Source organism: Mobula birostris, chromosome 25, assembly GCF_030028105.1.
Source record: "Mobula birostris isolate sMobBir1 chromosome 25, sMobBir1.hap1, whole genome shotgun sequence".
Lineage (NCBI taxonomy): Eukaryota > Metazoa > Chordata > Chondrichthyes > Myliobatiformes > Myliobatidae > Mobula > Mobula birostris.
This window is the reverse complement of record NC_092394.1, coordinates 44,300,816-44,313,262: the sequence shown is the minus strand read 5'-3', so window position 1 is coordinate 44,313,262 and position 12,447 is coordinate 44,300,816. Positions and strand designations below refer to the sequence as shown.

General features: G+C 41.7%; 1 protein-coding gene across 6 annotated transcripts in view; it reads right to left on the bottom strand.

Annotated features, from left to right (window-relative positions):
* The window catches only part of gtf2ird1 (GTF2I repeat domain containing 1), a 197,670-nt gene that overhangs the window by 100,403 nt on the left and 84,820 nt on the right, over positions 1-12,447 (bottom strand). For all 6 annotated transcript variants that reach the window (XM_072243217.1, XM_072243218.1, XM_072243216.1 and 3 more), the window contains one exon: positions 7,082-7,165. In XM_072243217.1, coding sequence (XP_072099318.1) covers positions 7,082-7,165 — 84 coding nt within the window. The remainder of the gene's footprint in view (positions 1-7,081; positions 7,166-12,447) is intronic.

The window sequence follows — 12,447 nt, the reverse complement described above, 5'->3', positions numbered from 1 at the left end:
AGCAAAGTTAATATGTACGCTTTGTCATGGTGAAGACGGCCACTCCCATGGGAGTGATGGTGCCTTTGAGGGTGCATTTTGAACCTTTTGGCATCCTGAACACCTTTTGGCCAAGTCTTCGATCTGTTTATCTATTCCCTTCTCAAACATCTTCTGATTAGCATTAAGGAGCTGCGACAGCCTCTGGTTAGTACTACCACTTGGACTGCAGTTGCCTGTTAATGTCACACTGAGAGCTTTGATTGATTGCCAGTCTAGTTGGATTTTTCTCAACCATTCACATCCAAAAACTGCTGGGCCCCACTTTTCTATACTTAAAGCTCCAACTGTTACGTTTGGCCTCCGTACGTCACATTTACTTTCAGTTTGCCTTTGGAAGACACTTATCTCGCCTGTGTGTCTTTAGCATCACTGAGGTCTTCTCTAATGGTATCTTAGAACACAGTCTATTGTAGTCAGCCTCTGAAATTATGGACAAAGCTGGCCCTGCATCCAGCTCCATTTTCAGTTTTACACCAGACATATATATTGTGATCCAGAAGATTTTGTGATCTGCTTCAGTTATATTATGCAGTTCTAGGTATGATAGTTCAACCTTTTCAGACTCTATGTTGTCTAATTCTGTTTTACATTCGGTAACTTTATGCATTTGCTTAGTTTTGTGCTTGAGGCTTTTCACTCGGTTGTGCTTTTTTGTCTGCCTTGCACACTCTCTCTATGTAACCTTGTCTGTGACACTTCCTGCTGTCTTTTTCTTTGAAAATAGACAGTTACATCATGGGAGCATTTGCCACATCAATACCATCTTTGGCTTTTTGCACCATTCAGGGACTTTTGTGCACATCACATTCTAACCTCCTTTTCTTTTGTTCTGCTGCAACCTTTGCCGCAGTCTCTAACAATATTGCAATGGTCAATGTCCATTCTAAGATTAGGTATCTTTCAGATAATAGCCTCTTTTGAGTGCTTTGACCATGCATGTCACATACAAGCCCGTCCCTCAATGCTTCAGGAAGTCCATCTCTAAAATCACAGTACTGGGATAGTTTGCATAGTTCAGCAAAGTATTCAGAAAGCTTTTCATCTTTTGACTGGTTCCTTTTACAAAATCTAAATCTCTCAGCTATTACCAGTGGTTCAGGGCTCAAGTGATTTTTGTAAAATTGTTGACTGTCTTTGCAGGAACTATTAAGTTGCGTAAGGGACTGAATGTTCATGGGCCCATTAAGCTAAGAAGTGTAGGGGCTTTCTTTTGTTCCTCCATGCTGTTCCCGTTACAATACAGTTCAACCCTCTTGATTTACAACTCCCAGCCTTCATTAGCGCTATCAAATTTGTCACCCTCCCCGACTTGCTACGTTATTTTAATTTTAAATTCAGTGCGTCTTTCACTGTTAATCATGCATTCCTTTGTTGGTGTCTGTGACGGCCTTCTCATACTGTTTAACTCTCGCCGTTTTGTCCCGTAACTATCAGCAGTTGGTGACATTCAGGTTCGTACTTGTTGCCAATTTGTTGTGTCTGTGCACAACTACACATGTACTATAATAAAAGCACACGCAGGAGATGGCTTTAACTGGGGTATTCACATTGCAATGAGAGCAAGAGAGAACAATGCATGCGCAGACAACAGATTACCATGTAGTGCTTGGGGGGGGGGTGTCATTGCTGTAAAAGAAGTAGATCCATACATTGCATATACATTGACAATAAATGTCCTTTGAATTAAATGGACATAATCTAACACCTAGTGTAGTACCACAACGTTTAGCAAGTTTGAGAATTAAATATATAATTCAATATTAATTTGATAGTAAATGAGATAATTAAATATTAAAAGATGGGCAAAATGAAAAAGGAGAAAGGACAGCCAAGACCTTCCAAAGGACAACAAAGAATTTTTAAAAAGATGGAAAAAGAAGCAAACTAAGCTGCAGAAATCAGTAAGTGGAATTATTTTGTGTGGAGTTAAGAAACTACAAGAAACAGTAAACATTGGAAATTGACCAAATGTTCCCAAACATCTGTGGTACATTCAGAAATTTGGAGTGTATGTGAGGAAAAAAAAACAATAATTATGAGTGGGTTTAAACTTCATTTAATTTAGACTGGGCGAGCCAAATTAGTAGAAATAGTGCAGAGGATGAATTCAAGAAGTCAATACGAGAATATTTTCTATATCAGTATCAAATATGGAAATTATTTCACACCTAGCTTTGTGCAATGACAAATGATTAATAATCTAGAATCTGAGAGCTTTCACAGTGGATTAACCATAACATATGATACAAGTTTATTGTATGACTGAATGTGACTCAGTTAACTCTGAAGTCAAGGTATTAAATATGAAACAAAACCACAGATACGAACTGTGAGTTGACTATTGTAGATAGAGATCAACATTAAAAGAATTAGTATATAGTTTTTGAAAGTTATGTATTATAAATACACTCTTTTCGGGCTTTCAGACAGGTACAGGTATCGATTATAACTGACATTTCAATGACAAGCTCTGCTATCTTCTTCAGGGATGATGCCCAAGTACGTGAAAATCAAACTAGAAGACTCTACCATATATGGCTAACAAGACAAAGCACGAGTAGAAATAGATAAAATAAAATATTTAGAACTTTGCAACCAGTTCAAAATTAAGCAAACAAAATTTTAAATATAAACAAAATAATGACAATAAGGAAAGGTAGAACTATGGGAGTAATTACTTATAAAACAAAATAGACTGCAATTTATTCTTCAGAAATGTGGAAATGATGGTAAGAAAATGATCAGAAATGTAAATTTGAGTCTTTACAGGCAGACAGGAGAAGTTGTATCAGGAAATATGTAAGTGGCACAAATACTTTGCACCTGTCTTCATGAAAGCGGACACAGAAACATCTCCTAAAATGGTGGAGAACAACAGGTCTACCAACCTAAGGCTTTGGAGGAAGTGCACGTGGAGGTAATTGGTTGCTATTTTCTATAATTTGGTGGATTGTAGAATGAGCCCCATCATTTGGATGATCCAAAGATAACAGAAAGAAGCTATATGGAATGGTAGATCAGCTAACCTGACGTCACGAGTAGGGAAAATGCTGCAGAAAATGCCACAGAATTGGTAGCAATATACTTGGGTAATTAAAAAATCTAGGTGGAGTTAACATAGATTTATGAAATAGAAATCATGTCTGACAAAGCTGTTAAGCATTTATTTGAGTTGTAATTAGTAGATTAAATGAGGGTGAACCAGCGGATATGATGCACAGAGTTTATAAAAGCCTTTAATAGCCCTTCACACAATCACTGTTCAAGCACTTAGGATTGGAGGCAATATGCTGGCATAGTTTGAAGCTTGGTTAATGGACAGAAAACTGTGGGAGAGTATGTACGGTTGATATAGAATTTCTATTCTGTGTATTTGCATCTATAGTACCTTGTAAAAGCATTCATCCCCCAACCCTTTGTTAACATAAATGAGTATCAACCAGGGATTTTGATCAATTTAACTGAGAATTTTTATTTGAGAATCACATGCTCCCTTTTTCACAGTAGAACCCGAAAAAGCAGGTAAAATTATAAAGCATGAAAAACTAAAAATTCAAAAATTGAGATGTCAGCAGTTCAAAAGTACTCCTCCCCGCCTTTGCTCAGCATTTAGGTGAAACACCTCTCACAGCTATTACAGCCAGTACTCTTTTCGGATAAGTCTCTATTAGCTTTGCACAATGCGATGGACCAAGATTTGCCCATTCCTCCTTGCAAAATTGCTCAAGCTGTGCCAGATTAGTTGGGGAACGAAGGTGGACAGCAATCTTGAGGTCTTGCCGTTTGATTAGGTTAAGATCAGGACTCAAGGACACTGATTTTCTTCATTTGAAGCCACTTCATGGATGCTCTGGCAATATGCTTTAGGTCATTGTCCTGTTGAAAGATGAACTTCTTCCCCAGTTTAAGTGTTCTAGCAGAGGTTTTTATCCAGGATCTCTATATGTAGCAGCATTCATCTTCCCATCATACCTGACCAGATTTCCAGTCCCTGCTGTTGAAAAGCATCCCCATATCATGATGCTACCTCCACCATACTTTACAGTAGGGATAGTGTTACCTGGCTGATGTGCAGTATTAAGGCTGATTTATACTTCTGCGTAGGCTCTACGCCGTAGCCTACACAAGTGGGCCATGCCATTGTGGGCATTCATACTTGTGTGTTGGTGTGTCTGCGTGTCTGCGTCGCTCTGCAATTCACTGCCAAAATGCTAGTTGGTGGTGGGGTTTCTATGCCACTGTGTTGAGTTTCTTGTGTACTTCAAACAATGGCGACTGAAACTGAGCGCATCATGTTGGAGTTGGAGCTAATTAATGTTGAACAAGAGTTACTTTTATTGAAATTACTGCAATGCAGAAAAGAGAGAAGACGTCGGAGGAGATGGTGTGTACGATCATTGAACGGATTGAGGCAGAAGGAGGGTGAATCTTCTTGTGTATATTTTAGATAGAAGTTGATCGTCAGGACATCAAAGGATATGGCGAGAAGGGAGGTGTATGGGGTTGAGTGGGATCTGGAATCAGCCATGATGGAATGGCGGAGCAGAATTGATGGGCTGAATGGCCTAATTCTGATCCTATGTCTTATGGTCTTTCTTACAAGAGTCATTCTTCTCTAGTGACTACATTAGAGGGGCAGCCTGACGTAGGCAGGGTGGCTATGGTTTCATTTTTGTTCCCATGATGGACTGTATTAAGTTCTAAGGTACATTCAGTGCTTTTGAGATGGTCTTGTACCCATCACCAGATTTGTGTTTCTCTCAAACCATTTCCCTGACTTGTCTTGAATGTTCTTTTGTCTTCATTTTGGTTTGGTCTGTTGAAAATCTACCATATTGTTGGACCTTACAGAGTGAGGGCGTATTCATTCTTATGAATTCATTGAAAACAGGTGATCCTCCAATTTTCTACATCAAAAAATTGGGTGAGTTGGTAAGGTAATATATTGAACCTGAGGAAAGTTAGGGATAAATACTTTCTCAACTCTACAATTTTGTTTTTTTTTTAATTTTTAGTAAATTGTTCACAGGATTTGGTGTTTCTCTTTTGACTTGACATGATGCACAATGTTGTGCAGATGGCTCCATAAAATTCTACTTCAATATATGTTGAATTTAGAAAACAAGGCAGTAAAACGTGGAACTAGTTGTGGGGGATGAATACTTTTCCAAGGCACTGTATGCACCTGTGATGCTGATACTGCCGCTGCAAGTTCTGTGTTGTACCTCAAGGTGCTTATGCACATGACAATAAACTCAAATTGACCTTCTGTGGGCCGGGATACACTCTGTACACAACCACCATTGGTTGGCCCAAGTTGAACAATCACATTCATTTGAAAGAGGTCAGTGAATTAGAATAAACTGCACTGTTTCCTCCCAGAATGCTACTCAGTTCCAGAGCGTGAGGTCAATCTGGCCCTGTGACATGTCGCACCCTGTGGGAAAAAGACCCAGCGTATTGACTCCTGTTCACTCCCTCCATGGATACTGCCTGATTCTGTAGACTCTCAACAATTCTTACTGATATACCTGAGATATAATCCTAGCTGGATGTAACGTGGTATGGCAACTTCCTGTTCTTCCCGTGTTTGCAAGAAACTGCAGAGAGTTGAGGACACAGCTCAGCACATCATGAAAACCAGCCTCCCCTCCATGGACTCTCTCTACACTTCACGCCACCTCAGTAAAGCAGCGAGCATAATCAATGACCCTACCCACCCCAGACATTCTCTCTCCTCCCCCCTCACAGTGGGCAGAAAATACAAACGCCTGAAAGCACATACCACAGGATCAAAGACAGCTTCTATCCTGCTACTATAACACTCTCGATTGGAGCTCGTGTATGACGAGATGGATTCTAGACCTCTCAGATTTCCTTGTCATTGCCTTGCACCTTACTGTTTGCATGCACTGCACTTTCTCCAAGTACAGGTATATTCTGCATTGTTATTGTTTTTCACTTTTACTACCTTGATGTACTGATGTGAAATTATCTCTATGGATGACAGGCAAAACAAAGTTTTTTCACTGTATCTCGGTACCAATGTCCCTCTAATCTTTGTTACAGCTGTACGGACCAAATTTTTACATGGCTTGAAAACAGAGTGGCACCTTAACATTAAATAAAAGAAAGTTTCAGCTGCAGGGCAACAAAGGCTAAGTGCGTGGGAGCATTTCAGTTACTGTGCGGCCATGGTTCCGTGTAGCTTAGGGGAAACAGTCAATAATAAACCTATGACTTATCCGGCATATTTCGCTAATGCATCCACCTGCTCCGTCACTATACAGTGATTAACATGGTACTTCCTTCCTTACGTCAATGGGAGCTGATATGGGAAAACAATGTGAAATTTTAAAAAGTAAAAGAGAGAAGGACCCAGAATTGCTGGGGTCTGTGCTCCTTAAGGCAGCATTTGCCTGAAGGAACACGGACAAAATGCTGGAGGGTGTTGCTTTGGATTTCCAGCATCTGCAGACTTTCTCATGTTTATGATTTGTCAACAGTGTTTTATACTTGATATTTCAATAATATTTGAGTAACCTTGTGTGTGTGTGTGTGTGTGTGTGTTAGTTATATAATATATTGATTAAACTCAAACTACACCCATATTTTTGGACTCCCATGAGTTTCATTTGAATTAATTTCATGTTTTGAAGTTACAAAACATAAAAAAGATGCCCAAATCAACTTTCACTGACAATGTCACCAATTCCATTGGCATTGCGGAGACACAAGATCTGTAGATGCTGGTAACCTCAAGCAACACACAGACACACACAAAATACTGGGGAACTGATGAAGGGTCAGATGTCGACTGTTCATTTCTCTCCATAGATCAGGGGTTCCTAACCTTTTTTATGGCCATGGACCAACACCATTAAGCAAGGGTGCCCTTGCCATAGGTGCTGCCTGACGTGCTTTCCAGCATTTTGAGTGCAGTGTGTGTATGCCATTGCTTTCAGTTTGCATTAAGTTACAAGTACTCGTGTACGTCGAGTTAGAGCAAGTATGACAGAAACTGGATGCAATGACTCACCGTATCTGCTGTTGAAGAGGATCTGCACACACTCCCTCAGGATATTGATGTCTTCTGTCTCTTTTATGTACAAGTTCCATTTTTCTGCAAAATAGAATTAGAGACAGACATAGAACTCTGCAGCACAAAAACAGGTTCTTCAGCTCCAATTCATCTGTCATCTGTGATGATCAAGGTGTCTTCCTCAGGTAGTCGCATTTGCCTGTACTTGGCCCACATCCCTCCTTTCCTATCCTTGAACTTGTCTTTTAAACATTGTAATCGTACCCACCTCCAACATTCCCTCTGACAAATATTCTAACAGACTGTCCCACTTGGGAAGGCCTTTGAGAAATGGTTTAAGTATGTCAGGCCTTCCCTTTCTCTCAATAATGAGTCACGCCTCCACCATCTTCCCTTTACAGATTTGTGACGGAAGGTAGGTTTCTTTCTCGATCTCAACCCATTTACCATCTCATGGTTCACAGAGTTCACTTTGTCCCATGTCCCCCTAATTCACATGTTGCCCACCCGTGTCTCAGGATATTTGAGAGCACTTGCACCTGGCACAGATCGTTCTGCTGCCAATACCTTCAAAATGAAGGATGTTTTACAGCAGAGCTCCACTCCAGGTCAAAGGGCTCTTATTAAATAGGGAGGAACTAATGCTTTACTGGAATGGCTGCCCCTGAATGTTTGCTGTCCCTTACACTCCAGTTGACTTAGCCAGTTGTCCACAGATCTATTACTCCTGCTCACAGGATGGCAGTGAGGAATTAAAAATCTACACATTACAGTAGGCACAATCCCACTGCACGTTGCAGCACCGCTCAAAGCTAACTTTTATTGTTTGTTTTTTAATTATTATTGTGACCCTGGACAACAAGGGCAGTGAACTGCCACGGCTTACAGCAAGACAAAGATCGGGCAGCATGGCAGTGTGGTGGTTAGCGTAACGCTTTACAGTACCAGCGACCCAGGTTCATTTCCCATCGCTGTGGAAGGAGTTGTTTGCACATTCTCCCTGCGATCATGTGGGTTTCCTCCGGGTGCTCCAGTTTCCTCCCACAGTCCAAAGACACACCGGTTAGTAGATTAATCGGTCATTGTACATTATCCCGTGATTAGGCTAGGATTCAATCAGGGGATTGCTGGGTGGGTGAAGGGCCTATTTTGCACTGTATCGCAATAAATAAAGTATATTGGAACATAGAAAACAATAGCACAGTACAAGCCATTCGGCCCATAATGTTCTGCCTACTTTTTAACCTACTCCAAGACCAGTCTAACCCTTGCCTTCTACATAGCTCTACATTTTTCTAATTATCCATATGCCTATTTAAAAGTTTCTTAAATGCTCCTAATATCTCTGCCTCTACAACACCCCTGGCAGGGCGTCCTCACACCCACCACCCTCTGTGCAAAAAAAAAACTTATCTCTGACATCTCCCTCCAACCCCCCTTCCTCCAAACACTTTTAAATGACGCCTCCTGGTACTAGCTATTTCCAGCTTGGGGAGAAAGATCTTCGGCTGTCCACTAGAATTATACCTTTTATCATCTCGTACACATCTACAAAGTCACCTCTCAACCTCCTCCTCTCCAAAGAGAAAAGCCCTAACGCACTCAACCTCTCCGTAACTAGACATGCTCTCTGGTCCGGGGGCATCCCAGTAAATCCCTTCTGCCTACTCTCTAAAGTTTCCTCTAATGAAGTGAGATTAAAAGAAACATTTACCGTGCTTGCATAGGTTACTGGATACAGTATTTATGTCAATGGCAACGCCCTACATGATATGAATTTACTTCCCCCTAACATGCTTCTTGTCCCCAGGGCACAGTGCTTCAAAACTAATTAGGTTACTTTGTTGTGTGGTTATTTAATCTAGGGAATGTGGCAGCCAATTTGTAAACAGCAGGTTCCACGCATAATGATGTGATAATCTGCTCCAAGGATGGCCACTGTGGGTGAAATATTGCATTGCCCAGTACATCAGGAGAATACACCTGCTCTTCAGAAGAGCAGTGTGGATTTCTTTGCTTAGGTTGAGAGGGAGCAGGAGATTAATTACCACCAAACAGTACAGCACCCCGACTGTGGAGTCGCAGCTAGAAGTACAGAGTCCCTGAGTGAGGTTTAATAGCGTGCGGGGCCCAGTTCATTAGCACTGCCTCATTACTCATTCTGTTTATACTATAAAAGTGATACGAAAGTACAAGGTTTCATTCAAAATTGCTCTGTTTTTATTGCATATTTTGTGGCAATTACGCAGGATATTTGGAACTTGGTGTAAAAATCAACTATGGCACCTCCGTCAGCCCGGCAGGCCCATAGCCTTTGTCAAGGCAGGAGACCAACCACAGCCTCAGCTCAGATCACCAGCAGGCATGCTCGCCGTGATGCCTGACTGCCAACTGACAGACAATTTTGGCGAGCAACTGACTTCATCGCATTATCAACCCCCCCCCCCCACCCCTCCGAGACCTGACGTGGTGATTTTGTTAGAAACCTTGAAGCAGGCGTCATGGTAGAGCTGGCAGTTCCTCAGGAAGACCAGATTGAGGATGCGTTTGAATGTAAGGAAGCCAGATACCAGGAGCTGGTAGAGCAGTGACAGAGATGGGGCCGAGGGCATGATGCCAGCCTACAGAGGTGACGTGTAGAGGCTTTGCTGGTCTGGTCGCTGTGCAGAACCTACTCTCTCCTTGGCACTATGAGGGCTTCAAAAAGAGCCATCAGGACCATTACAGAGGCTGCAGAACGAGTCTGCAGATAGCTGTGGAACAGGAGATGTGACCTGTGGACCAATGCTGCTGGGACACAAACCAGGTCCTGATCAACCCTGGCTGAACTGTCTGGGCAAGAATGTCCGATGTTGGAAGACCCGGAACACCCGATGACCCCAGATGATGTGTCCCAGTGCATCCCAAGATGCATCTCAGCATCATGCGAGGACATATGCTATTATTTTGATCAGTGAGACCAGTTTCACAACCTTCGCAGAGCTGAGAGGTGTATTTGGGGAGCAGAGACAAGATCTCCTTAAACAAGATTAACAACCAGTATGAAGCACATCCTGCTGAGTCTCTACATGGCTACCATTTAACATCCTCCCAAAGCATCTGCCATGTGAGAGTGCTGAATGAGAACAACTACTCTGAGCAGTTCGATACCCAAGCCAGCGAGCCACTGAGGCTTATTTAACGTTCAATATTACATAATCACTCAAGTAAAACAGAACTCTTTGTATCATCCTGGACTAGATTTACTCCCACACCCACACTAAATTGCTCAATTAGCTACTTAGCAAACATTAAACCCATTTTAAACGAGCCAGTGTTCTTGCTCCAACAGTGGAGAGGGGGAACTCAGACCCACACATTGTTTCATGATATAGATCTCAAGCTCCTGCACCATCACCACTTCAGATTCAACAGGAAAATTCTGTATGCCCGCCACTGCTGTAAAAAGCAAAAAAATAGCAAGAGTGTTTGCGAGGTTTGTTATAGATCCCTTCTTAATAACAAAGAGATTACTCCCTTCAAAGCTTTATAAATGCTGAAGAATAAAATACGTCTGGATTTAGAAAGCTGAAGAGCCAGGCATAAACAAGCACATATGAACAACTAAAATAGCCATTTCTTGAGGACAAATTGATGTCACTCTAAAAAGTAGAAAGAAAACTGGAAATAAATCTTAAACTGTAATGGGCTAATCCTATCCCAGAACAATTCCCACAAGTCAAGTAGAGTTAGTTGAGCACTTCAGACTAAAACATGTTGCATTTAAAAACTAAATACAGTTTGGATATTTGCCATTTCTCTGTTAAAAGTTGGCACTGACAATCGCAAATAGGACTGGTAACATGAGTACAGGCTTAGGGCAAGCCAGCGAATGATTCTGTGATGGAAGTATTAAATTAAAAAGTGAACACAAACATCTACAGAGCTAATACCTACTCATTGTATGTAAGCCATGGAGAACATGTAGCAACAAAGTGGAAAAGAAAGTAGAAAACCATTTGTATCCAGCTGTCACACAAGACTAATGGAACTGAGGAAGCAAGGCAAAATGCCAGTTCAGAAATGCTGCAGGATGTGAACTGGATGTACTCTGCTCATGAGGACACCAGTCAAGCTGGTAAAAGCACATGACAAGAACATCAAATGATGGGATATTGTTATGAAGAGCTCCTGAAGTATACAGAGTTGAAGGACAAGAGCACAAAAGCTGTCAAGTCACCTAAAACACTTGCATATTTCTGCAGAGGTACCGTAGAGAGGATTCTAACTGGCTGCATCACTGTCTGCTACAGCTGGAGAGTGGTGGGGTGATGATGTGCTACCGCACAGGATCGAAATAAGCTGCAGGGGGTTGTAAAATTAGCCAGCTCCATCATGGGCACTAGCCTCCTTAGAATCCAGGGTCATCTTCAAGCAGCAGTGCCTCAGAAAGGCAGCGTCCAGCACCCAGGACATGCCCTGTTCTCATTGCTACCAAGGACGTACAGGAGGGAGCCTGAAGACACACACTGAATGATTCAGGAACAGCTTCTTCCCGTCTGCCAGCTGATTTCTGAATGGACATTGAACCCATGGATACTACCTCACTACTTGTTTTTTTTATTTTTGCGTTACTTATTTAATTTAAATATATACATATATTTACTGTAATTCAGTTTTTCCTATTCAGGTGTCCCCTGCTTTTTGAACGCTTGCTTTATGAAACCTCGCTGTTACGAAAGACTTACATTAGTTACCTGTTTTCGCTAACAGAAGGCGTTTTCACTGTTACAAAAAAAGGCAGCGCGCGCCCCAAGCAGCCAAGCTCCTCCCCTGGAAATGCATTCTAGCTGGCATTGCTTAAACACGTGCCTGTGAGCAGCCGTTAGCAAGATGAGCTCTAAGGTATCAGAAAAGCCTAAAAGAGCTCGTAAGGGTGTTACACTTAGCGTAAAACTAAACGTAATTAAGCATTTCGATTGTGGTGAACGAAGTAAGGACAAAGTGAGTTTGGCTTGTGGAAGTTGACGAAGATGATGTTGAAGAGGTTTTGACATCCCACGATCAAGAACTGATAGATGAAGAGCTGATGCAATTGGAAGAGGAAAGGATAATAATCGAAACCGAATGCAGTAGTGAACGGACCAAAAGTGAAGTTGTCCTGGAACTGAATGTGAAGCAACTGCATGAGATTTTCCCTACAATGATTGCAGAAAAGTACGACTTTAATTTTGAAAGGGTACGTAGCTTTAGGGCACATTTGCAGGATGGTTTGAGTGCTTACAAAGAACTGTATGATAGAAAAATGTGCGAGGCTAAGCAGTCAAGCATACTGTCGTTTTTCAAGCCTTCCACATCAGGCACAGCAGATGACGAACCTCGAC